This window comes from Equus caballus, chromosome 8 (assembly GCF_041296265.1).
Source record: "Equus caballus isolate H_3958 breed thoroughbred chromosome 8, TB-T2T, whole genome shotgun sequence".
In the NCBI taxonomy this organism is placed as follows: domain Eukaryota; kingdom Metazoa; phylum Chordata; class Mammalia; order Perissodactyla; family Equidae; genus Equus; species Equus caballus.
In genome coordinates, this window is record NC_091691.1 from 14,468,339 (window position 1) to 14,492,433 (window position 24,095).

Sequence of the window (24,095 nt, forward strand, 5' to 3'; positions counted from 1 at the left end):
CCCAGTGCCCACAGGATGAGGTCGGTGCCTGGCAAGGGTTTTGCAGTCTGAACCCCTCTTCTTTTCTCAGCCACGTCTCTTGACATCCCCCCCCCCAACTATACTTATCACGCCTCTGTGCCTCTGCGCACACAGTTCCCTCTGCAGCTCAAATGCCACCTCCTCCAAGAAGCTTCTCCTGATTTCCTCAGCCACCTTCACTTTACTTTGTACAGAGCCAGGGTTGCAGACTCAGCAACCAACAGGGCCAGGCAGGAGCCATGGATGACCCAAGGAGGGACATTCTTCACTTGCACAAAGAAGTACGTGGGCTGCCCCGAAGGCTGAAAGGGGGAGTGACTTGGTTCTTCTTTCTCCCCCTAGATTGCTCTCATTTCTACAAGAGCAGACACCCAGGGCAAACTCTGTAATGGATTGCAGTTGACTCATTGCCACAGCACCAAGGGGGCAATAGGGAGGGGTGGGGACTGTGGAAAACCCCCTCCTGTCTGTAATGCAGGCTCAGTGTGTCCAGTTTGCTGGAAGTCTGGACTTTAGGAGACATCTCAGAGCACTGACCATGCCATAATCTGTTCCTGCACCCATCTCCCCTATCTGAGGGCCCAGACCAGGCCACTTCACTCTCTGAGCATCTAGCGAGGAGTGTGGCACTTAGAAGGTGCCCACTAGCAGCCTTCGAATGGATGGTTGAATGCACAGATCCGGATCCCTGCTGTTTCCTGAAGCTGCCAAACCTGCTCCTGCCTCGGGGCCTTTGCACTTGCTCTTGTCACTTCCTGGAGTGCTCCCCAATCAGATGGTCACGTGTCTCCCTCTCCCTTTATTCAGGTCTCTGCTGGAAGGTCACCTTCTCAGAGAGGCGGTCTCTGAGCACTCTACCTTAAATGGCACCCCATCTCTATGCCCCCTTCCTCTTTATATTTTATTTGTAGTACATATCGCCACCTACCGTTACATTCATTTTATTTTTCCGGCATTTACAAGGTACTTCCAATGAACCGGGCATGCTTCTAAAACATTGTCATTGTAAACTCATTTAATCCTCGTAACAACCTTGTGAGGGGGGAGTCACTATCACCTCTATTTTTCAGATGAGGAAACTGAGGCACAGAGAGGTGTGTGAGTTGCTCAGAGTCACACAGCAGGTGAGAAGCAGAGCAGAAATTCAAACCCAGGCCGTCTGGCTCCAGAGAGACTTGACTTCTTTATTTGTTTATCTGTTACCGTTCCTCGACCCCCCGAGAATGCCGGGCCCTCCAGGGAAGCGATGCGTCTGTCTTTGCTTCCTGCTGCATCTCCGGGACCCAGAGTGAGGCCTGGTGGGTACTAGGTGTTGAATAAACATTTCTTGGAAGGATGGAGGAAGGGAGCGAGGAGGATCAGAGAAGCGGAGGAAGAATCCTTGGCCGTCTGAGCTTTCCCTTGGCCCGTCGTCAAGGCCAGCTCGTCGGAAGTCGGGAAGCTTCTGGACCCCGCCGGAAGGTTTGAATCAGCCTGTCTGGGAAGGGCCCGCCTGCCCCTCCACGGCCCCCGTGGGGCTTGCCCTCTGACCTCTCCCTGGCGAGGGTGCGCAGCCACACTCCTGGAGCGCCGGCCCAGGATGAGCTCTCTTCCCCCGTGACAGGGCCGCGCAGGAGTGACCCAGGCCGGAGGCTGGGCGTCTGGGGACAGTGAGTGAAGGCGGCTGCTGGGCAGCCAGCGAGGGGCCCGGAGGGAGCTGCCCTCGGCAGGGGTGCTGGGGCCTCAGCGCAGCTCCGGGGACGGCAGACGGGACACGAGGAGAAAGAAGCCTGGCAGGGGGCTGGACCCCAGGCGGCAGCCTCCTGGAGTCTCCTGTTTGCCCCACGCTCCCTGACATCTGGCCCTGAGCTTCCAGAGAAGCCCCTGCCCTGCCGAGGTCTCCTTGAGCCCTGAAATAACGGCCCCGCCGAGAGAGCAGCAGACACGCGCTTCCCAGTTTCGCTGCCGTGAGATGAATCCCCCGTCTCCCGTCATATTAACAAGTAATGGTGATGGTGACAGGCCAGCACTTCACCAGCCTTATCTCATTGAATCCTTACAGCTCCCAGAGGTAGATGCCAAAGGTGAGGAGCCTGAGGCTCAGAGAGGTGAAGTAACCTCTACAGGGTCACACAGCCTGCAAGTGCTGGAGCTGGGGTTAAAATCTAGTTCTAAGTGATAGATCACGTGATCCCAGGGAAAACCAGGAGTCAGAAGCCAGCAGCCCAGCCCGGGGCTCCTAATACACCCGCTGCTCACTCGCTGGGTCACTTTGGGAAGGACCAGGGGACTCGTGTGAATCTCATTTTCTCGTCTGTCGAATGGGAGTAAGGGGGAGCTGACATCGTCTGGGGCCCTTGGTGCGTCGCCTGGGCTGTCTTCTTCATCTTCACAGGGGGTCGGGCCATCGGAGGGTGGGAGATGTGGAGGGCGGCCCGAGGGCCATCCTGTGTTACATCTTCATGCTCTGCGCCGGCAGACGTGGGACAATAGCCGGGTTTCAACCAAGTGGCTTTAATCAAGTTGAAAAACGCTCTGCAGAGTCTCTCGCAGAGGATGTGGGCCTGCGGGGAAGGGAGAAGGAGCTGAGCTGAGGGTAGAGGCGACAGTGGCCGCAGCTTCCTCATCCGGCCCTGGGGCAGCTTCTGGGTGGAGGGGGAGGTGAGAGGGACCGCAGGCTGCGGCCTGGCTCCTGTCCCTCCTCTGCTCCCAGACGCCACCCCGGCTCCTCGCTGAGCTCCGGTGGTTTCCGGAAACACAGCCTTTGCTTTGGCTCAGAATCTGTGCGAACTGGATCCAGCCTGGCTTTCTCCCCCTCGGGGGGCCAGGGATGCTGCTGGTTCTCGCAGATGCGGCCCCAGCTCGTTTTCCTATACAAACGTTTGCTGAGCACCTACTGTGTGCCAGGTGCTGTGTGCAGATCCTCATTTCATGGCATGCTCACGACGGCCCTAGGAGGTGGGTAATCATATCTGCCCCGTTTGCAGATGAGCACACTGAGGCTTGGAGGACAGAGGTGGTTTGCCTACGCTCACTGAACCCTGAAGGGCCTTTGAACCTGGTCTGGCTGACTCCCTAGTGGGGGCTCTTAGCCCCTGTGCAGCTTGGAGTGGAGGACGGAGCTGAGACAACCTGGTCCCCGTCAGCAATGCCCCCAGACTTGCTCATGGGGTGGTACTGGGGCGGCTGGCAAATTAACCTTGAATCTCCAGCCCAGACAGCTTAGACCTGCAAGGGATCCTCAGAGATCAGTTCATCCAGACCCCTGATTTTCTGAAAGGAAGGTTTTATGATCGCCATTTTGCAGGCAAGTCAACTACGGCTCAGAGAGGTAAAGCATCTTGCTCAGGGTCACACAGCGTGGAGCTGAGCCATGCTGTCTTTTTATTAGCACAAGGCTGGGAATAGACAGACACTGGGCTCACTCAAGTATGGCATTTTTTTCTTTTTTCTTCTTTTGGTGAGGAAGATTGGCCCTGAGCTAACATCTATTGCCAATCTTCCTCTATTTTGTATGTGGGATGCCACCACAGCATGGCTTGATGAGCAGTGTGTAGGTCCACACCTGGGACCTGAACCTGCAAACCCTGGGCTGCTGAAGCAGAGCATGTAACTTAATGCCACCCGGCTGGCTCCCAATTATGGCAAGTTTTAAAGCTGAAAGGGAGACTTTGATGCCATCAGCTCCAAGCTCCTTGTTTTACAGCTGGGGAAACTGAGGCCCCAGGGGGTCAGGGATTTATCTAAGGACGTCTGCCAGGCAGAGCCAGTGGGGCATAAAAGAAAGAACACTCGATTCTTGACCTGGGTTCGAATCCCACCTCTGCCTCTCACTAGCTGTGTGACCTTGGGCAAAACTCTTAACCTCTCTGGGCCTCAGCTTCCTCAGCTCTAACACGGCCATAATAATGGCCACCATCCCTTGGGGTTTGTGTGAGATGATGTACATAGACGACTTCTCAACGTCCTAGCACACACAGTAGGTGCTCAATAAAATAGCGTTATTTTGGTGATTATTACTAGTAACATTTCACCCTGACCTTCTGGGGTCCAAAGCTCATTACCAAGATGGCCGGCTGGGGCTCATATCCCCAGTTGGGGCTCTGCTTGAGCCCTAGGGGCCTGATGAGGTTCTCATTCACCTGACAGAGCAACAGAGGGAGGCTGCGAGCAAAGCCTGGGAGCTGAAAACAAGGGTTCCAGCAGCAGCCGCCTGGTTGTCAGCCTCCTTGCCTTTTGGTCTCACTGCAGGTTGGGGCCCTGTGGATGGGCACTTCCTCTGGCTGCCACCTCCCAGTGTCTCAAGGTGCCAGGAGGAGAAGCCATGCTTTGGGGCAGTATCGGAGGCAGCCTGGCCCTCAGGGCTGAAGGGGGGCTGTGCTGGCCTGGATTTAGGGGGATAAGGGCTAGAACAATGGCTTCTCGGGGGGTACCCAGGAGCCCCTTCAGAGTCTAGGCTCCAGGCCCACGCGGTGAGCAGGACACGGGGCGCATGCTGTGAGCTGGCTCCTGGCTTGGGGCAACCACCCCTGGCAGCCTTCTCAGACCACATCCTGAGCGGCTCTGCTAAACACCCTCAGTGCCTGTGGCCTTCCAGATATGCTGTGTACACAGCTCGGGGATTATTTGCGTGAGTGGACTCAAGGCTGACTTCAGGAGATTAAGCAAATGGGGTGCTGGGCCTCCCAGACCAGTGGCATAGAAGCAGGGGAGAAACTCTGTTTACAGGCTGCCTCCAGGGCCTGCAGCAGTGTTTACGAGGAGAGCCACAGGCTATCGGCCCAATGGCTTTGGATGCAAGCTGAGTGGCCAGGAAGACACATGGTGTCTGTGCATTGGACCCATTGTTGGGGGTCAGAGTGGCTTTTTGGCCTAGAAGAGAGGCGCCCATCCCAATGCTCTTGCTGTGGGGCTTTTGAGGCTGGGAGTGGCTGCTGGGTTTGCAATCAGATAGCGGGGCTGGGTTTGCAAGGAAGTGTCTACACCCTGCCCAGGCCCGGAACCCACTGCCGGGTGAGCCTCAACTCAGTCCTGGGGTGGACAGAGGCCTTGGGGACTTCGGCAAGGAGCTGATATTATTCCAAGAGCAACGAGAAGCTGCCGATGGGTTTTAAGCGGGAGTGCCGTGAGGTCATGTGCATTTTGAAAAGGTGTCCCTGGCTACTCGGTGGAAAATGAAATCGTAGTTGAAGCGAAAGGCCGGCTAGGGGCCCGTGGCAGCATCCAGGTGAGCAGGGCTGAAGGACAGATTTGTGAGCTGTTTAGGAGACAAATGGGTAGGATTTGACAGACATGGGGATGAGGGAGCGAGGTTCTCAGCAGGAAACAGATGACCCACTCAGACGGGGTGATGGATGAAAGCGAAGGCAAGGGAGGACTTAGAAGGCGGTGGACAGTATGAAGGGTGGCGCAGCGACGAAAGACCTAGGATGCAAGGAGACCTTCCGGCCCCCAGGCTGAGGGGCCAGGAGAGGGAGTGGCTCCTGCCACCCAGGGAGGGTGGCTGTGGCCGACTGTTGGAGATGCTGCAGGGAGGGACCTGGGAGAATGAGCAGCTGACCTCGCTGTCCTCCTGCCTTGCAACCCCGCTGGGCCTCTCACTGATCAAACCAGCTAGCGGTCAGAGTGCATGGAGCCTACTGATGTCAGTCCTGCAGGTCAGGCTGTAGGGCCCAGAGCAGGGGGCAGTGGATTTGGGGGCTGAGCACACTGGGGAGGAAAGAGTGGCATCCAAGGGGGGCTGCCAGGCCGTGGAGTGGCTATCTGGCGTCTCCTGCTTCTGTGCTCTCCTCAGCTGCTGGCAGTCTCTGGGCCTCTGGCCTCTGAGCAAGGGAGCTCTCCAGGACCAGGGACATAAGCTCCTCGCTTTTGTTCCCGGCCACAGAGTTGTCAGCTCAAACATGGCCCCATCCAAACCAGAAGAAAATGGGGCAGCCTGTTAGGCAGCCAGCGCCTCCCAGCCCCTCCGCGGTGACTCAGCGTGCGCTCCCGGGTGTGGGCGTGGGACCAGGGAGGAAATTCTCTCCTCACGCAGAGCTAATTCCGTCCTGGGGCTGGCAGCCAGGCCCGCGGCTGGGACGTCTGCTGACGCTGAGTGGTTTCCAGGCTCCTGGGTTTCTCAGAGCTGGGGATCCAGGCATCGCAACCCTGGAGGTGTCTCTGGGAGCCATCTGTGGGGGCCCCTTCTCCCTGCCCTGAAGGCTGGCACCAGCCAGGGAGCTCCGGCAGTGGACAAAGACATCAGGACCTAGAGTTGGCTGACCGGGCCTGGAGGAGGCAGGGGTGCAGCTGAGGAGGGGCATTTGTGAGGGGGGAAAGTGGTGCCTGGAAGGTTCCCTTCATTACGTTTCAGCTGCTGGCTGAGGCTGTGGTCTTGGGCAAGGAGAAATAGCAAAGGTTTTGGTGTCAGAGAGTCCTTGGTTCGAATCCCGGGCTGATACAAAAGGCTGTGTGAGCCTGGGCTAGTCACTTTGCCTCTCTGAGTGAGCCTCCATTTGCAAATCTGTGCAATGAGGATGTCGGGAGCAGGGGTGAGGAGTAAGGTGTGGGAGGTGCCAGGCACAGTTCTAGGCTCTGGGGATATGCCACGCACCAGACAGACCAAGGCCCTCTTCTCTGTGACTCAGGAAGGTTCCCTCAGGCTCTCTGGACCTCAGTTTCCCCAGCTACAAAGCAGGATGGTCTCTCAGGGGCCTCCCAGCCCATAGAAGCCTTCTGGAGGCCAAGAGGGCTGGAGGAGAGGCATCCGGGGCCGCCCAGCCCGACTGTCAGGGTGGGCCGTGGGGGCCGTGGGAGATGGGGACGGGAGCCAGGCCAAACACGGAGGGGAGAGCTTCCAGTTTCCCTGCCGGGCTCCCACGCCCACGGGCCCCCATAAGCCCCTGCACTGGGCCCGGGTCTGCCGCCAGGGGAGAGCAGCAGGTTGGGAGGTGGAGCGAGCGGGCACACAGGTGAGGGATGTCGCTGAGCCTCTCAGAGGGGAGGGCAGGAGACCAGGAGGAAGAGAGAGGCTGAGAGAAGGCAGATGGGGTGAAGAGAGGCACACAAGGGGAGAGAGACCGAGACACAGGCTGATGGGGAAGCAAGCAGGGAGAGACACTGACAGACAGACACGGAGGGAAAGGGAGCGAGGCCTCTGCAGCCTCAGGGCGCCCTTTTGGCAAAGGTGCTTGGGCAGCGACACGGAGAGGAAGTGGAAGGCACTCACCTGCTGCCCAGACACCTTCAGCTCTGCTGTCCCCTGAGCCCACGGGGACACAGGCCAGTAGGCGGCAGCTGGAGGAGGGGGGCCCCTGGATTTGTAGGGACCCACGTTCGAATCCCCACCCTGCGGCTAACCAGCTGTGTGACCTCAGGCAAGTGACCCTCCTCCTGCTCTGGCCCCAGGTGTCCCCTTGGTAAAGTGGGACTAGTGACCAGGACCTTGCAAGTCAGAGGGAGGTTCAGGTGGGAAAAGGTGGGCCCACTGCCCCCCCAGCCTCCTCACCAGGGCCAGGGAGTGGCGGGCCCCACACACCCTTGCAGGATGGATGAATGAAGAGACCCCACTTTCACGGCCTTTCCCTGACAGCACCTGGGGTCATGACTCATTCCCATTCGGGCCACTACCTAGAGGCAGAGGGGTTTGGGGGACAAATCTCTGGGGAACGGGAGCCTCGTCTTGCCCCATCTGTAAAATGCACACCCTGAACCCTGACAGATCGATCTCGTGGGGGCTCTTGGGAGGTTCCACTGGGGCAAAGACCAGAGGATTCTGGAATGTTCCTAGGAGGCGAGGCAGTGGACAAGTTGAGAGAGCGAGCTTGGCAGTTCCACAGGCTCTGAGCATCCTTCTCTGTCCAGAGTGACTAATTTGACCTACCTCGCTTACCTGAGCTATCAGTGTGACCTCAGGCATGTTACTTACCCTCTCTGGGCCTCGGTTTCCTCCTCCGTGGTAAGGTTTAGAACCGTGCGTGGAATGTAATGAGGGCTGTGTACGTGTTTGTTTAATACAAATTAAGCAAATAACATCTGCCTGAGGTCTTGGCTCTGTGTGATGGGAGGAACCAGATGTGACCTTGAGAAGGGTCTGCGGTGGCCGTGTGGGCAGGGCAGGGCCATCTGCAGCAGGATCTTCTGCCTGGTGACCATCTGGTCCCTGCCAGGGGCTGGGCTCGCCAAGGAGGTCCCACCTCTGCCTGCGCTGATGCTGTTCATTTCGTTGGCTCGTCCATTTCTCTTCCTGCCTGACGGAGGAGGCTGGGGGTGGCTGCTTGTTTGGCCCTTCGCCTGCCCAGTGTGGCTTCATCTGGGACTCGGGGACCCAGGCATGGGCTGGGCCCTGCCCAAGCATGAACCCAGGCATGGATTTGGGGTGTGGGTTTGTTAGCTTTGGGTTTTTCTGGACCTCAGGAGAGGAAGGAGGGCTGACATAGTGACACCCCTCCGTGCATCCTCGGCCTCTGGAAGCCCCCACACTTCTCTTATTTTCTTCCTTCACGGCGTTCGTTTCCTATTAGCTCCATTTCCTACTCATTCCTGCCCCCACGCGCTCCCACGGAGCCATTCTAATCTGTTCAATGTGTCTTGTTCTTTGGCTGTGTTCTTGCAGAACGTGTGCTCATGTTTTGTGAGTGTTGCCACTTTTGCGTGCATGCTTTCCATGTACTTGAGTGCCACTAGGGTCGTTGGTTTTAAGATGCTCCGCGTTCTGTTCATCGCTGTGTGTACACTTGATAATCTGTTGCTTCTAACAGCCACATAGCATCACCTGGCTCTTCTCCCACATGGACTCTCGGGAGTCTCCACCTTCCAGCCATCAGCAGATGCATCTACGGGCTGCCCACATCCCCCGGATCCTTGACTGTTTTTGTGCACAGTCTCCCCGGGGCTCTGGCTCCTGATGGCCAGCACCTGCCTCTCTCTGTCGGAGGACTGACCTCGGAGACTGGGAGGGCCTGGGAATGCACACCCAGGACAGGGTGGAGGACGTAAACACTCAGCCCCCCGGAATGTGACCTCCATTGTTCCCTGAGCCCCAGCGGAGCCAAGGCCATCTTCCGTGGGACCTTGCCTGGTGCTACACCCTTGGCCGGCCTCCTCCCCTGCCCAATCCTACTTCTCCACTCCCTGACCAGGCTTTCCTGGAACACTTCCTTAATAAATCACTTCTGCAGGAATCCTCATTTGAGATTTGCTTCTGGAGAACGGAAGCTAAGACATGCCCTCGAAAACACTGCACAGGAGCATCTCAGAGTGTGGTTCCTTGCGGGGTTGTGAGGTGCACAGGTGTTCGTGGGCACCCAAGGCATGGCACCCTCCCCCGCCAACCCCCAGGGGTCTCCCTCCCAGCCTTCCAGTCTTTGCCACAGTTCTCATGTGCACGTCTTTGATCATCAGGTGACTTCTGCCTGGTTTGGGGGTCTCCCTCCTGTAAATTACCCATTCATATCATTCACCCACTTTTCTGTTGGGGTTGCTGCTGTTGTTTTGGATTTCCAGGAAGGAGTTCCTTGCACATTTTAGATGGCAATTCCTGTTGGGTTTGGAGATCGTAAATCTCTTTCTCTATCGGAGGCAGGGCTTATGTGTGTGTGTGTGTTTGAACGTGTGTGTCTGTGTGCCTCTCTGTATGTGTGAGCACATAGTGTGTATATCTCTATGTTTGTGAGCACGCTCTGTGTGTGTGTGTGTGTGTGGATAGGGTCTGGGCCCTAGCATGGGGGAGGCCGTGGGGCAGAGCTGCGAGTAAGACCCTCAAGCACGGGGTGAGTGATCTGGAGGAACCCCAAATAGCAATGTTGTTCTAACAATAATGACAACAACGTAAGAGTCATGGGTTGAATTGTGTCCCCGATGGCCATAAGGGCACTAATCCCATTTCTGGGAGCTCCACTCTCATGACCTAATCACCTCCTAGATGCCCCACCTCCTACTACCATCACATTGGGGGTTGTGGATTTTGGAGGAACACAAACATATAAATTTGCGGGGGGGGGGGGGGGAGGGGAGCAAACATACCCAGGGTCACACAGCTTGTAGGTTGTAGAGCTAAGAGCCCAACCCTGATGGGTGTGAGGCCATATCCTGGAACCGATTTAATCCCTTTGTTTTATTGTATTTTGTTTCATGGCATCATTGTCATCATTATTATTTCTAATTTCCAGATCTACCCAGTGAGATAGAAAAAGCGTGCATGGATCCATCCATTTGTTCATCCATCCCCTTGTTCATCCATCCATTTGTTCATCCATCCATTTGTCCAACCATATTCCAGGTCATGTGCCAGAGTTTTGTAAGATACCACCATCAGGGAAAATCGGGTGCTAGGTACATGGGACTTCTCTGTACTGTTGTTGCAACTTCTTGTGAGTCTGTAATTATTTCAAAATAAAGCTATAAAAAGAATAGGGCGGAAGTGACACTGTGAATTCCACGCCCTGATACTGAGGCTAGGTCACCAAAGGCCATGCAACTTCCACTCTTTGCACTGGAACACTCACTCCCGGAGCCCAGGGCTGCCATGTAACAAGTCAGTACCCCAAGGCTGCCAAGCTGTGAGTAAGCTCAAGCCACATGGTCCTCTGGTCGATAGAGTCTGAAAAGCAAAACAAATCAGAATAAAAAGCACTATCCTGAGGACCATTTGGTGCCCATGTTCTGCTCTAACCTGAGAATGTGGAGCTGAATAAGGCCCAGATTTCACCTTCAGGTAGCTTACAATCTAGTGGGATGTGTAAGCCAGCAATAGTCATACAAGCATCACCTGCCCCACAGTGGGGAGTGGGCACTGTGGGAGCCAGAATGGGGCTGCATTAGTTTCCTGGGGCTGCTGGAAACGTTACCACAGACTGGGGTCCTAAAGTAACAGAAATGGATTCTCTCACAGTGCTGGAGGCCAGAAGTCTGGAATCAAGGTTCTGGCAGGGCCGTGCTGTGTCTGAAGGCTCCAGGGAGGATCCTTCCTTGCCCTTCCAGCTTCTGGGGCTCAGGAATTCCTTGGCTTGTGGAGCACCACTCTGTCAACTTAAAAGCAAATTCACCTGTTACTTTACCTTCAAAATGGGTTCATTCAGGACTAGCCAAAAGAATTGCAATTTGGGATCTGCATGATATGGCAAACCATAGGCAAATCGGGAAAAGAAGGAGATGACCTGCTTTTATAGAGAAAAGGAGGAGTGGAAGGGGCTGTTCTAGAGGAAAGTCCATTGGAGGAAAGTAGCAGTTCAGGGCGGCAACGCTTCTCATTGGCTGAGCTACAGCATTTCTCATTGGCTGAGCTGTGGCATTTCTCACTGGCTGAGCTGCAGCATTTCTCATTGGCTGAGCTGCAGCATTTCTCATTGGCTGAGCTGTGGCATTTCTCATTGACTGAGCTACAGCATTTCTCATTGGCTGAGCTGCAGCATTTCTCATTGGCTGGGCTGTAGTGTTTCTCATTGGCTGAGCTGTGGCATTTCTCATTGGCTGAGCTACAGCATTCCTCATTGGCTGAGCTGTGGCGTTTCTCATTGGCTGAGCTACAGCATTCCTCATTGGCTGAGCTGTGGCGTTTCTCATTGGCTGAGCTACAGCATTTCTCATTGGCTGAGCTGTGGCGTTTCTCATTGGCTGAGCTGCGATGTTTCTCATTGGCTGAGCTGTTCCGGGGTAGGGAGAGAAATCTTCCTTTGGTAGCAAAGTAGTTTTACTTCCTCTGGAAGATGCCAGGAGTGCTTCTCTTCCTGTTTGGTGTAATTGATGATGTGTGGTAGGGTGTGACAGCTCCCCTTACAGGGCTTCTAATTCCAATTTAGTTAGGGTTTGTGTTATTAGTTTCACAACTCCAATCTTTGCCTGTCTTCACATGGCTTTCTCCCCTTTCTGTTTCAAATCTCTCTTCCTCTTCTAAAGACACTTGTCATTAGATTTAGGGTCCTCCTTAATCCAAGATGATCTCATCTTGAGGTCCTTACCTCAATTACATCTGCAAAGACCCTTTTTCCAAATAAAGTCACATTCTCAGATTCTGGTGGATAAATCTTTTTTTTTTTTTTTTTTTTGAGTGGGGAGGGCATTCAACCCATCACAGGGGTAAGAGAGGATGCCCAGGGAAAACTCCTGGGGTGTCAGGAGGGGATGCTTGAACCTGGTTTTTGGGGATGAGTTTGAACTTGTAGAGGGAGTTTAAAAGGGAGTAGAAACTCTGACACACTGAAAAAAAGTGATTGTGACTTTTGGATGCTGCAAATGTGTTGGCCAAGAAAGGTCTTGTTTTCCAGTTCACAGCAGCTTTGTCTCTCCCATGAAGCTCTCAGATTCTCAAGGCCTTGACTCTGATATGGGTCTTCTGAGTCTTTCCGTGTCATCCTCACCAAGACTGGGACAAGCTGGGAGGAGGACCTGTGACAGGCACATGTAGAACATCTTGGAGCTGAGAGGGATGTAGAGGCCATCTTCCTTCTACTCCTGTCTCCAAAAGCATCTTTACTGCCTTGGCACATCCTCCTGGCAGCCCTGAGAACGAGGCAGGGCAACCAATATTATCATTCCCATTTTGCAGATTGCACAACCGAGGCCCAGAGACGGGAAGCAGCTTGCTCACAGGATACAGCAGGTCTTCTTCACCCCCACCAGCTCCTCCCCAGCGCCCCCCCCCCCCGGAGACCTATGGGAACTCTCCCAAGGGAAGGACTGGGGAGACCAGCCTGGGGAGTCTGTTCCAGGAACCTCAGAGCAGACCAGCTCTAGGCCCCAGTGCTAAATGGGTGTGAGTTCAGGGTCACAGGAAGAATCTGGGAGCCAAGCCAGGACAGCTCAGCTGCTCCCTGGGCTCTCTGGGGAGCTGAGGGGGGAAAAGGGGGAAAAGCTGGCCACAGGCTCGCCTGCCCGTCTGGGCTGTGCTGGATGATGTCATTTTTGGCAAGTGATCCCCATATGTTCCCCAGACCTCAGCCAGGTTGTCCTCAAACAGGAAGGTGGATTCCTTGAGAGGCTAGGAAAAGAAGATCAATGAGGAGGTGTCCCTGGAGGGTGGAGCTGGGGACCCTGGGGCGTCAGGAAGGATGTGAACAGACGTGGAAAGATGTGCTCCACTTTCTGGAAGGCAAGGTGGTTGAGAGCAGGGCTCGGAGTTAGAGCAGCCTGGATGCGCGTTGGCCATTAGCTGACTGGGTGACGTTAGCCTCACGTCCTCATCTTTATGGTGGGAGTAACAGCAGTACCACTCCTGGGGGGTGGTGGGGTGGGGAGGTGTGAGCCAATACAATTAAAGCACTCAGTGTAGGGTGTGGGCACCAATCAATTGTTATTTATTATAAAGAACTAAAACCAATATAAAGTGTTTAAGGAAATCCCAGCGTTTGGCATAGGCTGAGTGCTCAAATAAACGTTAGCTATGTGTATACGCATTCTGAGGGAGGGGTTTTACCCCCAGTAGAGAGATGAGGAAACTGGGAGTTAAAGAAGCAAAATTCTTGCCTGTGTCGCCCTTGACCTGCACTTGAACCCACTTGAACTGGGGAGACAAGTGGGCAGGATGCACTGGTCCTCTGGCCTTCTTGGTCCCTCCTAACTTCCCAGGCAAAGGCCATTGTAGGAAGGAAGCCTGAGAAATAATAGTAATAACAGCAGCAACAGGAATAATAACAATAATGGCATAACGCTTACCCTGTATCAGGTCCCATTCGAAGTACGTGTGACACTTAATCCTCACTGCCCTTCCATGAGTTTGAAACTTATGATCACGCCCATTTTACGGATAAAACAGCTGAAGGGCAGAGAGGATAACTGACTTGTCCAAGGTCACAGGGAGTTCATGCAGACCCAGGATTTGGATGCTGGCAGCCTGGCTGGGCCCGAGTATGCCCGTGACTCCTCTGCTGGACTGGGGACGGAGAGGGGCTCAGGACAGGAGAGATGTGTGTCAGGACAGAGCGGAGGCTGAGGGCAAACCTGTGATGGGGCCCCCTCCAGGGAGGTCCCAGGGGGTAGAGTGAGGGGAACACACCAACAATGATTCGCTCAATTCCTGGTGGGGTGACGGGGGAAGGGTGGACAGACAGACATGCCCAGAGGATGTCAGTGCCACCCTATGCTGGCCCAGCCTGGACCCGCTCAAAGTTGAAAGGCCATGGCCTTTGACTCCGAGCTGCTCCCAGCCCAGCAGGAGAGCCAGACATGATGTCATCTGTGTCTGTCGCGTCTCTGCAGACACCACATGCAGAGTGTTGGGTCCTGAGACCCTGCTGTCCTCCTGGGGTTGACACACACTCCTGCTGCCCTTGAAGGGGCAGGCTGGGGAGTAGGGAGATGGCTTGGCATGCCTTCCTTCCCTCCATCTTCTTAACTCCTAGCTGTCCTTTAATACTCAGCTCAGAGCACGTCTGCCCCGGGAAGCCTCTGATGCCCAGGCTGGGGAACTCCCCTCCTTGGGGCTCCTGGGGGCGTCCTGGCCTGGCCTCCCTACCTCTGTCTTGTGCCTCCTGACTGATGGTAAGCCTCTGTGGGATGGGACCCTAGAGAAGCCATTTCCTTGTCCCTGGGGCCTGCCCAGCCCAGCACAGGGCAGGTGGACATGGTCGTTTCTTCCTCAAGGATGCACTAGGCGGCGGTCATGAGCTCATGATTTCCGGAGCAGTGTGGAGTGCTGCCGGCCTGGTTCAGATCCCCGCTCTCCCACCTCCTGCCTTGGAGCCTCAGGCAAGGGTTTTCAGCTCCCTCAGCCTCACTGTGGCCTCTCGTGGGGTTGAAGTGAGACCATCCGTGTGAAATGCTCAGCACAGTCGCTGGCACACGCCCATTATCCCGATCACCAGTCCCACTTCCCCGCATCCCGGTGGTGGGGGTGGCTGCAGGGTCCCCACCTTCTCTCTGCATCCCAGTGCTAAAGGCAGCCCTCAGGGACCCCTCATTGGGCACCTCCGGAACACCTCCCAGCCTGCAGAATGAGACGACGCCCAAGCTTAAATTCTGAGTCCCTTGGGCCCAGAGTCCTCAATGGAATTTTTGAAGTGGCTTTTATTTAATAAAAGCCAAAGATGATTTTTATGCAGTAAAATATAACCTCAAGCCCCTCAAGGACCAGTAATGCGTTTCTATGGAGGGAGGTGGGAGGTTTTTATAATGACGCATTGATTGGCAGTCTCGCGGGGCCGAAATACCTGGTGAGGATGGGAGAGCTGGGCTGGTGGAGAGTGAGTGGGCTCTGGGGTGTCAGAACCCTGGGTTCGAGTTGCAATTCTGCACCCCCGGGCCATCGTGCCATCACTAATATTTGTTGAGGGTTTGCTGTGTGGTAGTACGGAGCCACGTGCTCCATGTCCCCGATGCCTGTAGTTTCTACGTCCGCTCTGGGAGGGAGCATGCATTCCCATTTTACTGACGAGGAGACTGAGGTTCAGAGAGGACCAGTTGCACTTTCAAAGCCACACAGCTGGGAGGTGGCTAAGGTTGGGTTTGAACCATGCAGGTGACCACTGCGTCCAAGACCTTCCAAGCTCTCAAACTCCTCAGAGTCTCGGTTTGTTCTTCTGTAAATTGGAAAAATAACCAACAAAGTTATTATGGGGGTTGTATGAAGTACCTGTGGAGCGGTCTGGCGCACAGTGGGTGCTCAGTGAATGTACTCATGTCTGTCTCTCCTGTGACAGCAGGGCCTGGTCCACTTCGTGGTATCCACGGGGCCCAGAGAGCGCCCAGCGAGGATGACGCTTTTCTCTCTGGGCCTCAGTTCCCACGGCTCCAAAGCAAGAGTAACAACATGTGCCTGGAGTGACGTTCTCTGGGTCCTGCCCTGGCAGTGGGTTTCCTTGAGCATCCACACTGTCTCCTGCACCCACCCCTGACGGGTTCTCATCTCTGGCTGTGCTGGGGGGGAGGTGGGGGTTGGGATGAAGGGTCCAGCGGTTGCTCTGGGTTCAAGGGGCTCCCACCGCTTCCCAGCTGAGGAGCCTTGGGCACGTCCCTCAGCCTCTCCCAGCCTCTGCCTCCTCCCCGGCAAAGCTGGAGTAAGGACCGTAGATCCTGTCTCTGGCTGTGAGTCCACCCAAGCCTCTGCCTCCTAGACCTGGCTCTAACTGCTGCCTCCTGGTTCTCCCCTGCAGGTGTTTCCAGCTGTGCACGGGGGCTGATTGGCGAGGGACTCACGTTCGAGAGCCTTGGATGCCGTAACAGCCTGTGGTGAGGGACTCTTGTGGTCTGAACTCATGTCTACAGGGGCCACCAGTGGGGGACCACTGACAAGGGTGGGGGCACTGGAGAATGTCATCACAGCTGTCCCCTGGGTTTTAGAAACATAGTTGGAACTGAGTCCACAGCACCATGCATCGCTCCTTCGTTGCACTGAGCATCATTGCGATTTTTCCATGATTTTAGGAATTCTTTAATGAATGCTCATCTCCCCCACTAGCCTATTATGAGAAGGGGAGGGTCCTAGACAGGGAGCAAAAGATGGTTATGAAGAGGAGAGACTCTGCAGCTGGGGTTTGACTTCTCAGCTCTATGACCTTGGGCAAGTGACGTAAGCTCTCTGTGCCTCAGTTTCTTCATCTGAAAAATGGGGTTCATAACCTAGCTACCCCAGTGAGTTATTGCCAGGAAGAGTTCCTATGTGTCAAGCCTTTAGAATAGTACCTGGTGTACACGAGGTGCTGGAGAGGGGTTTGCTATATAAATGAAATGGCAAAACAGGAAGTGGGTAAGCCACCAAACGGGCTTTGCTCAGAGCCAGGGAGGATGTTGTTGGTCTTTCTGGTGTTGGGCAAACTCTGAGAGACAGTTCCTATCAAGGGTCCCCTAACGACCCCTGTCTCCCCTCACAGAGGATGGAGAACGAGGATTACAACCTCTCCCTCACCTACGGTGACGACTACCTCGATGATTTGGAGCCCATCGTGGTTTTGGAGGAGTTCTCTCCGCTGGAAGGCAGGGTGGCCAGGATCTTTCTGGTGGTGGTCTACAGCATCGTCTGTTTCCTCGGCATCCTGGGCAACGGCTTGGTGATCGTCATTGCCACCTTCAAGATGAAGAAGACTGTGAACACCGTCTGGTTCCTCAACCTGGCCGTGGCGGATTTCTTGTTCAACGTCTTCCTCCCGATCCACATCATCTACGCCGCCATGGACTACCACTGGGTTTTTGGGACGGCCATGTGCAAGATCAGCAACTTCCTGCTCATCCACAACATGTACACCAGCGTCTTCCTGCTCACCATCATCAGCTTCGACCGCTGCATCTCTGTGCTCCTCCCCGTCTGGTCCCAGAACCACCGCAGCATCCGGCTGGCGTACACGGCCTGCGTGGTGATCTGGATCCTGGCTTTCTTCTTGAGTTCCCCGTCCCTCGTCTTCCGGGACACAGCCCACCAGCACGGGAAAATATCCTGCTTCAACAACTTCAGCCTGTCAGCGGCCAGCTCTTCCCGGTTGCCCACTCACCACCCACTGAACCCTGTGGGGTTCAACCGGCACATGGTGGTGACCATCACTCGCTTCCTCTGCGGCTTTCTGGTCCCGGTCCTCATCATCACAGCCTGCTACTTCACCATCGTCTGCAAGCTGCGGCGCAACCGCCTGGCCAAGACCAAGAAGCCCTTCAAGATCGTCGTGACTATCATCATCACGTTCTTCCTCTGCTGGTGCCCTTACCACACGCTCTACCTCCTGGAGCTCCACCACGCCGCCGTGCCTGGCTCCGTCTTCAGCCTGGGGTTGCCCCTGGCCACTGCCATCGCCATAGCCAACAGCTGCATGAACCCCATTCTGTATGTCTTCATGGGTCAGGACTTCAAGAAGTTCAAGGTGGCTGTCTTCTCCCGCCTGGTCAATGCTCTGAGCGAGGACACAGGTCACTCCTCCTTTCACAGTCACAGGAGCTTTACCAAGATGTCCTCGATAAACGAGAGGTCCTCCGTGAATGAGAGGGAGACCAACATGCTTTGAGCCTCACTTGGGAAACCTCCAATGGACGCTCCCATCCTTGGAGGCCCCGGCCCAAAGCTATGCCTTCTCAGGACCACGAAGGACCCTCTTCAGCACCTAGCAGTGTCCACTGTATTTTGCTTGGGGGCGAATGGTGTTTTGAGCTGGGACTGCAGCGCTTGGAATCCCCTTCTTCCAGTGGCTTGGTGGACAGAGCGTGCCACGTGGCTCAGCCTCGGCTGAGCATCCCATGCTTCTTGGGAGACCAGCTTTGACTGATGCAAAGTAAAAAAGGGAGCATTCCCAGAAGCACTGCCATGAACTGGGATTGGCAAAGATAGCAGGATTAAGCTCTCTACCGTGTGCTTTCCAGGAATGACACAGACACTCTCCAAGGTCCACTCATGGTGGAGCCGAGGAGGTCAGAGCAAACCCAGTGTGATGTAGATCGCACCTCTCCCTCTGTACCTATCTCAATAGTCAGGTATCCTGCCACCCAAGCCACTCCTCTGGGTTAGGGCGTGTGGACTGCACAGGTTACCTGGGACAGGAAGGTGACCTGTGAGCCCGTGACCTCCGAGGACCACGGGTTTAGCTTTCAGAGGAGCTCGGAAGGCAGAGAACACATCCTAAGGGGCCGTGTGGGCTCTTTGTGAGGACGAGACAAGCCGGGCTGCATGAGGACTTGGGGTCTAAAGGAAGGAATGGAGAAAGAGAAGGAAAGAACATTCGAGGGTGCAGTGTGAAGCAGCGCACCCGGAGCACGGTGCTTCGGCCGGAGCTGCTTGGGGGGGTAAAGGGGGCCCAGCCCCTTGCCCCAGGCCCTGCTCTCACTTTGCATTTGTTACTTGGGGGCTGGGTCATGGCGGGCACCTTCACGAGCAGCCCCCGCTCCATCACAGGGACTCCCCCCTCCTCCCCATTCCACTGGCTCTGGCTGAAGTGCTCAGAATAAAACACTCCAGCCTTGCTGAAGATGAGCCCCAAATCAGCTTCAGGGAGCCACCTGGGAGCACCTCAAGGGCTGGAGAATGTCTGAGTGCTCAGTCACTGAACTTGAAGCAGAATCTGGAGCCTGACCCCTTGAACTGTGCTCCTGAGATGCTGGCTGCGGGGTGCCACAGGCACAGAGCCCCCCCACCCCATGTGCACCCATGTCCCTTTTCTCATCCAGGACAGACACCTTCTTGTGCTACAGAGCGTCATTGTCCCCTTTACCAACAACGAAGCTGAGGCTCAGAGGAGGGAAGTAACTTGCCCAACGTCACACAGCTAGCCAGAGGCAGACTTAAGATCTGAACCCATCTCTGTCTGGCCCCAGAAACTCTCTTCTTTTATGGAGACTGTATCTATTGAGAATGTTCCGGGCTGTAACGATAGCCTACATTATTTAGAACTTCCTATATTAAGCACGTTACATGTGTTATCTCATTTATTCCTCACTGCAACCCTGAGTTAGGTACAATTATGACTTCCTTTTTACATGGGAGGTATCTGGGGCTCAGAGAGATTAAGTAACTTGCCTGAGGGTGCCCAGCTGGTCTCTGCAAGAGCCTGGATTTGAAGCTAGGCCTGTCTGGCTCAAATAAAGCTGCGGACTTGGGGTTTTTCAAGAGGCTTGGGGTTTTGACCATAAATATTGATTCCTCAGCAGATTAACGTCAACATCTTAACGGCCTTTAAGTCAGTTTTGTAAATAGTTTTCAAAAATGTCCCAATGTAGCAAAGAAAGTGCACTTGGCCTCCTGCTCCCTTGACACCCATCCCCATGCACCCGCCACGGCTCCCATCTGCTGTACCCTCTGAGATTGCCAGGGAAGGCAGTGGGGAGAGAGGCCTGGCGGGAAGCACCCCACTGTGGGCCCCCGGCTCTTTGGCCACCAAGTGTACACATTCTGTTCTCTTCCAGTCCCTTCGCTGTGAAGCCAGCTCTCCAACAAGACTCAGTGAACAGATGTCATGTCTACACAGCGCCAGGCAGGGTCCCGAGGCCACGGGCTGTTTGGAATCACACCTCATTAAGAAACAAACTGTTCCTTCCTTCTTGGGGTCGTTGTGCTGGTGGCGAGGCAGCTCTGAGTTGGCCCCAAGTGGGGGCCTCCAGTTGCTTTAAGAAATCTGAACTCGGACAGTTTGCGAGCAAAAGGGGGGCTGTAAATCTCGCCCAGGGCCCCCCGTCATCCTCCTCCCAACTTCACAGGGGAAACAACGAAGGCACAAGAGGGCTTTTCCAGGTCCCAGACAGTCAACAGTCCTCATTCCCTGGGCCCCTTGACCCCCGGGAGGGTGCTGTTTCCTTGGACTCAGTTCCTCCCTCCTTCCGGGCGGTGTGCAGGCCGGGCCAGGCTGGGGGAGCCAGGAATCATTTTGTCATCGGAAAAGCTGATGAACAGGAGCAAGATTTGAACCGGCTGTCTCCCTCCTCAGGGTCAGGCTCCCTCTCTGGCTGCCCGCCCCCGTCTTCCTGTTCTGACTGTAGCATCAGTCGCAGCTGTGACCTCCCCTGCCATCCTGTCCACACGGCCTCTCATGAGGGTCTCCACAGGCCACATGGACCGAGTCCCCACGTGTTCCCCTGCGTTGCTCTATGGCAGCCGACACGCTTTGTGACCGCCAGCCCTCCCTGTGGGGCCAGGACCCGGCCAGCCCGTGGGGTCTTAGTGCTGCCCCTGGGTGGGGCCGGTGGGCCAAGGGTGCAAGGGGAGGCGGGCAAAGGGACAGGAAGAGGAGACCCTGCTGCCTGAGCTCCCAGCTACTTCAGCCCTTGAGAGAAGGGAGAGAGAGGAAGAGGGGAGGCGGAGGGAGAGGAAGAGAAGGAGGAGGAAGAGGAGGGGGAGAGGGACTCAGAAGGGGAGCTACCCGGGCACCGGCCGAGGGAGGAGTTTGGCTTAAGCCTGACCCCAGACTCCGCTCTGGAAGGCTTAGGGGCCAGGATGGGTGGGAGAAGCTGGAGGCTGACAGTGGGAGCCACGAGGGCCCTTCAGACTCGCCCAGGCCTTTCCCCTCTTACATCTCGGGGAACTGAGGTTTCCAGGGCTGCCCTTGGAGAAATCTGCTCCAGGAGGTGGTGGTGGCTTGGACGGAAGTGGCCAGTGGTTCCCTGGCTCCCGCCACTGGCCTGCTTCTCCCGTCCAGCCCTAACATGCTCTGGCAGGAGCCAGGGTGCCCCGGGCTTGTGGTTGCCAAACCCTGGGTTTGGAAAATTGTTGCTGGCAGTGATATCCAGGACCAGAAGGAGCCAGGAAGACACTTGTCCTACTGTGAAATGATTTAGTAGGGGACTTGACTGCTTCCTCCCTTTGAGGACAAACTGTCTCTTAAATAAAAGAGACTGAAGCTAGTGTGGGGCTCAGTGCTGGGGTTCCTGCCACAAACTCTCCTGAAACATCCACCTCACGGAACAGCAGCAGAGGCTCAGAGCGGGGAAGGGACCTGTCCAAAGTCACACAGCCATGTTGTGAGACAGCAGGAGAAACCCTGAGATTCTCAACCTACCAGTCCCCCAATCTTGGACTTCCAGGAATCTATATTTTGAAAAATTTTCCTCCACTTATTTCATTTTCCTAGCGGCCAAGGATAGGAGACAGGTAGTGACTTACCCCAGATAACACAGCAAGTCATGAGAGATGGGAGACTGCAACCCAGGGCTCCTTACTCCAAAGTCCATGCTCTTGGACACCACATCAGCCACCCGAGGAGAATTGTTCCCATCCACACGTTCATCCCTCCATCCTTTCCCCACCACTTATTCACCCTAACACCCGCCCATCTATCCAAGCATCCATCCATGCATTTACACCAACATCCTTCTACCCATCCACCCACCCATTCACCCCAACATCCATCCACCCACCCACCCATCCATCCACTTATCTATTCACACATCCATGCAGCTACCCGTCTATCCACCCGTCATCCATTTACATAACCATCTCTATATCTACTTATTCATGCATTCCTTAAACATTTATTTAATACCTACTCTTTGCCAGGCCCCGTGGAAGGCACTGGGAATGCAGGGGTGACCAGAATATTCAGTCTCTGTCCTCATGAGTTCATCCATTGGCTAGTAGGAGAGACAGCCAATAATTTTAAAAAACACCCCCCAACGGGATAACAACTGCAGGAAGTGCTGCACACACATCACAGAGAGATCTGAGCCTGTCCAGAGGCCAAGGAACCTGCCTCAGGTGGGAGACACTTGAGATACGAAAGATGGGTAGGCCTGGATTCGGTGGGGATGGGGACGTGCGGGAGAGGGTGCTCCAGGTGGAGAGAACAGCATGGGCAGCAGTGTTGGTGTAGGAGGGAGCAGAGTGATTGCAAGGGTCAGAGAGGGCACCGGGGCTGCTGCAGAGTGAGGGGAATGAGCAGGGACCAAGAGGGTGGAGAGGAGGCCGGGCCAGACCATGGGAGGGCCTTCGCCTGAGATGAAGGGGAAGCCACATGCATTCGAGGGAGCGATGTGCTCAGACCTATATGTTGAAACAGGCCTGGGGCTGCTCTGGAGAGGAGAGGCCGAGGGGGCCGAGGGGGATGCTGGGAGGCTGCTGCAGCCTCCAGATGGGAGCCTGGGCTGGCAGAGCGAAGGCAGAGCTTGAGAGAAGTGGACTTTTTGGGGGATGTTTAAAGGCTGCCCAAGCTCTCTCAGGGGAGCAGTTAGTGGGAAACCAGCCCAGGGCCCATTGCGACTGCACAGAGGCCTCGGCGCGTTGCTTTATGGACGGAAATTAATTGTAAATATTATTCAAATTTGCCTTGCCATGCACAATTACATTTCTCGGGGGAGCCCTCTGAGCACATAATAAAGCCCCATTAATAATGCATATATTAACCTAAGAGGAGAGGAGGCCCAGTGATGCTGCCGTTGCGGGTGGGGGCTGTGGGGAATTTATGCACACGAGACTCCAAGTGCTTGCACTTGGGGTTCAACTTTGGAGGTCACCCGAGTTCTGTCCTGGAGGATCTTCCAGAAGTCTCTGCCCCCCGTATCCCCCTGGGCATGTCAGCTAGCCACTGCTCCAGAGGCCTTTTCCAAGGGCAGGTGGAGGCCAGGAGACAGCTGGTGAAGGCAGGGAGAAGCACGGGTCCATGAAACACTTCCCTGTGTGCTCAGAGCTTCAACAACAGCAACAACAATAATAGTAGGTAATCTTAACTGAGCATGTCCAAGGTTTGGGCACCCTCCAAGCACTTTACTATCTCATTGAGTCCTTACAACAGCCTTTGTGGTAGGGGAGTTAGTATCTCCACGTCCAGATGAGGAAATTGAGGTTCAGAGAGGTGAAGCAACTTGCCCAACGTCACACAGCTAGTCAATAACAGAGCCAGGATTTAAACCCCGGTCTCTCTGACTCTAAAGCAACTTGTAAATATAACGCATCCTTGATGAGGCTCGTTCCTGGGGAGCCAAGAGCAAGCCTGTGCTCTCTCTCTAGTGTCAGATTTCGAGGAGGTGGGAGTAGGGGGATCTGAGAGTATTGCTTTTTCCTTCGGAGGGAGGAAATGGTGTCTGGATGGGCTTGTCACTTCCTCCCGGCCCCAGGAATCTGAGGATTGTTGAGTGTGGAAGAGACTCTCCTTCATGACGTTCGTCCCTCCTATCCCCCCATTTTACAGATGGGGAAACTGAGGCTTCTTTGCAAATAGGGTTGGGATCTCCCACCTCACAGACTGCAGTGAGCTGTGTGAGAAAACACTCATCTGAGTCACTTTTAAAGCACCGTCATGCTAGAGACCTGGGCATTCATGCAGCTGTCCTCATCACTTTTCAGTTTGTTGACAAGGGCTTTGCTACTGGTCTGTCCTGAAGGACCCCTGCCCGGGAGCTGGGAGTCACTGGTGAGTTTCCAGCAGAATCCGGGCTGAAGGGGAGGCAGGAGATTTTGGAAAAACCTGCTATAGGGCAGAGGTGTGCTGTATTTGGGGCGTAAACTTTATCCTTCCAAATTGTCCTGGTTATGAGGAAGGGGTGCTCTCTGTCTTGATGTAGGTGGTGGTTACATGGCTGACTTTATGCGTAAAAACCCATTTATTTGCGCATATAAGATTCCTGCACTTTACTACAGTAAGTTATGCCTCAATAAAAGTATTTTTAAAAATAAAATAACTAATGGTGTCTTCAGGAATGACTTCCCGCTTCCTTTGGCACTCTGGACAGAACCAGGTCTGGGGGCTTCTGTCTGATTCAAAAGAGAAACTCAGAGGGAGGTGGTC

General features: G+C 55.0%; 1 protein-coding gene across 6 annotated transcripts in view; it reads left to right on the forward strand.

Annotated features, from left to right (window-relative positions):
- Positions 1 to 19,492, forward strand: part of CMKLR1 (chemerin chemokine-like receptor 1) — a 47,983-nt gene extending 28,491 nt beyond the window's left edge. For 4 of the 6 annotated variants that reach the window (XM_070275347.1, XM_070275349.1, XM_005612510.4 and 1 more), the window contains 2 exons: positions 16,065 to 16,140; positions 16,782 to 19,492. In XM_070275347.1, coding sequence (XP_070131448.1) covers positions 16,785 to 17,900 — 1,116 coding nt within the window. In that variant the 5' untranslated portion in view covers positions 16,065 to 16,140; positions 16,782 to 16,784 and the 3' untranslated portion in view covers positions 17,901 to 19,492. Of the gene's footprint in view, positions 1 to 4,998; positions 5,228 to 16,064; positions 16,141 to 16,781 lie in introns of those variants that run through there. The other 2 variants (XM_005612511.4, XM_005612512.4) reach the window with 2 other exon arrangements.
- Positions 19,493 to 24,095: the final 4,603 nt, after the last annotated feature.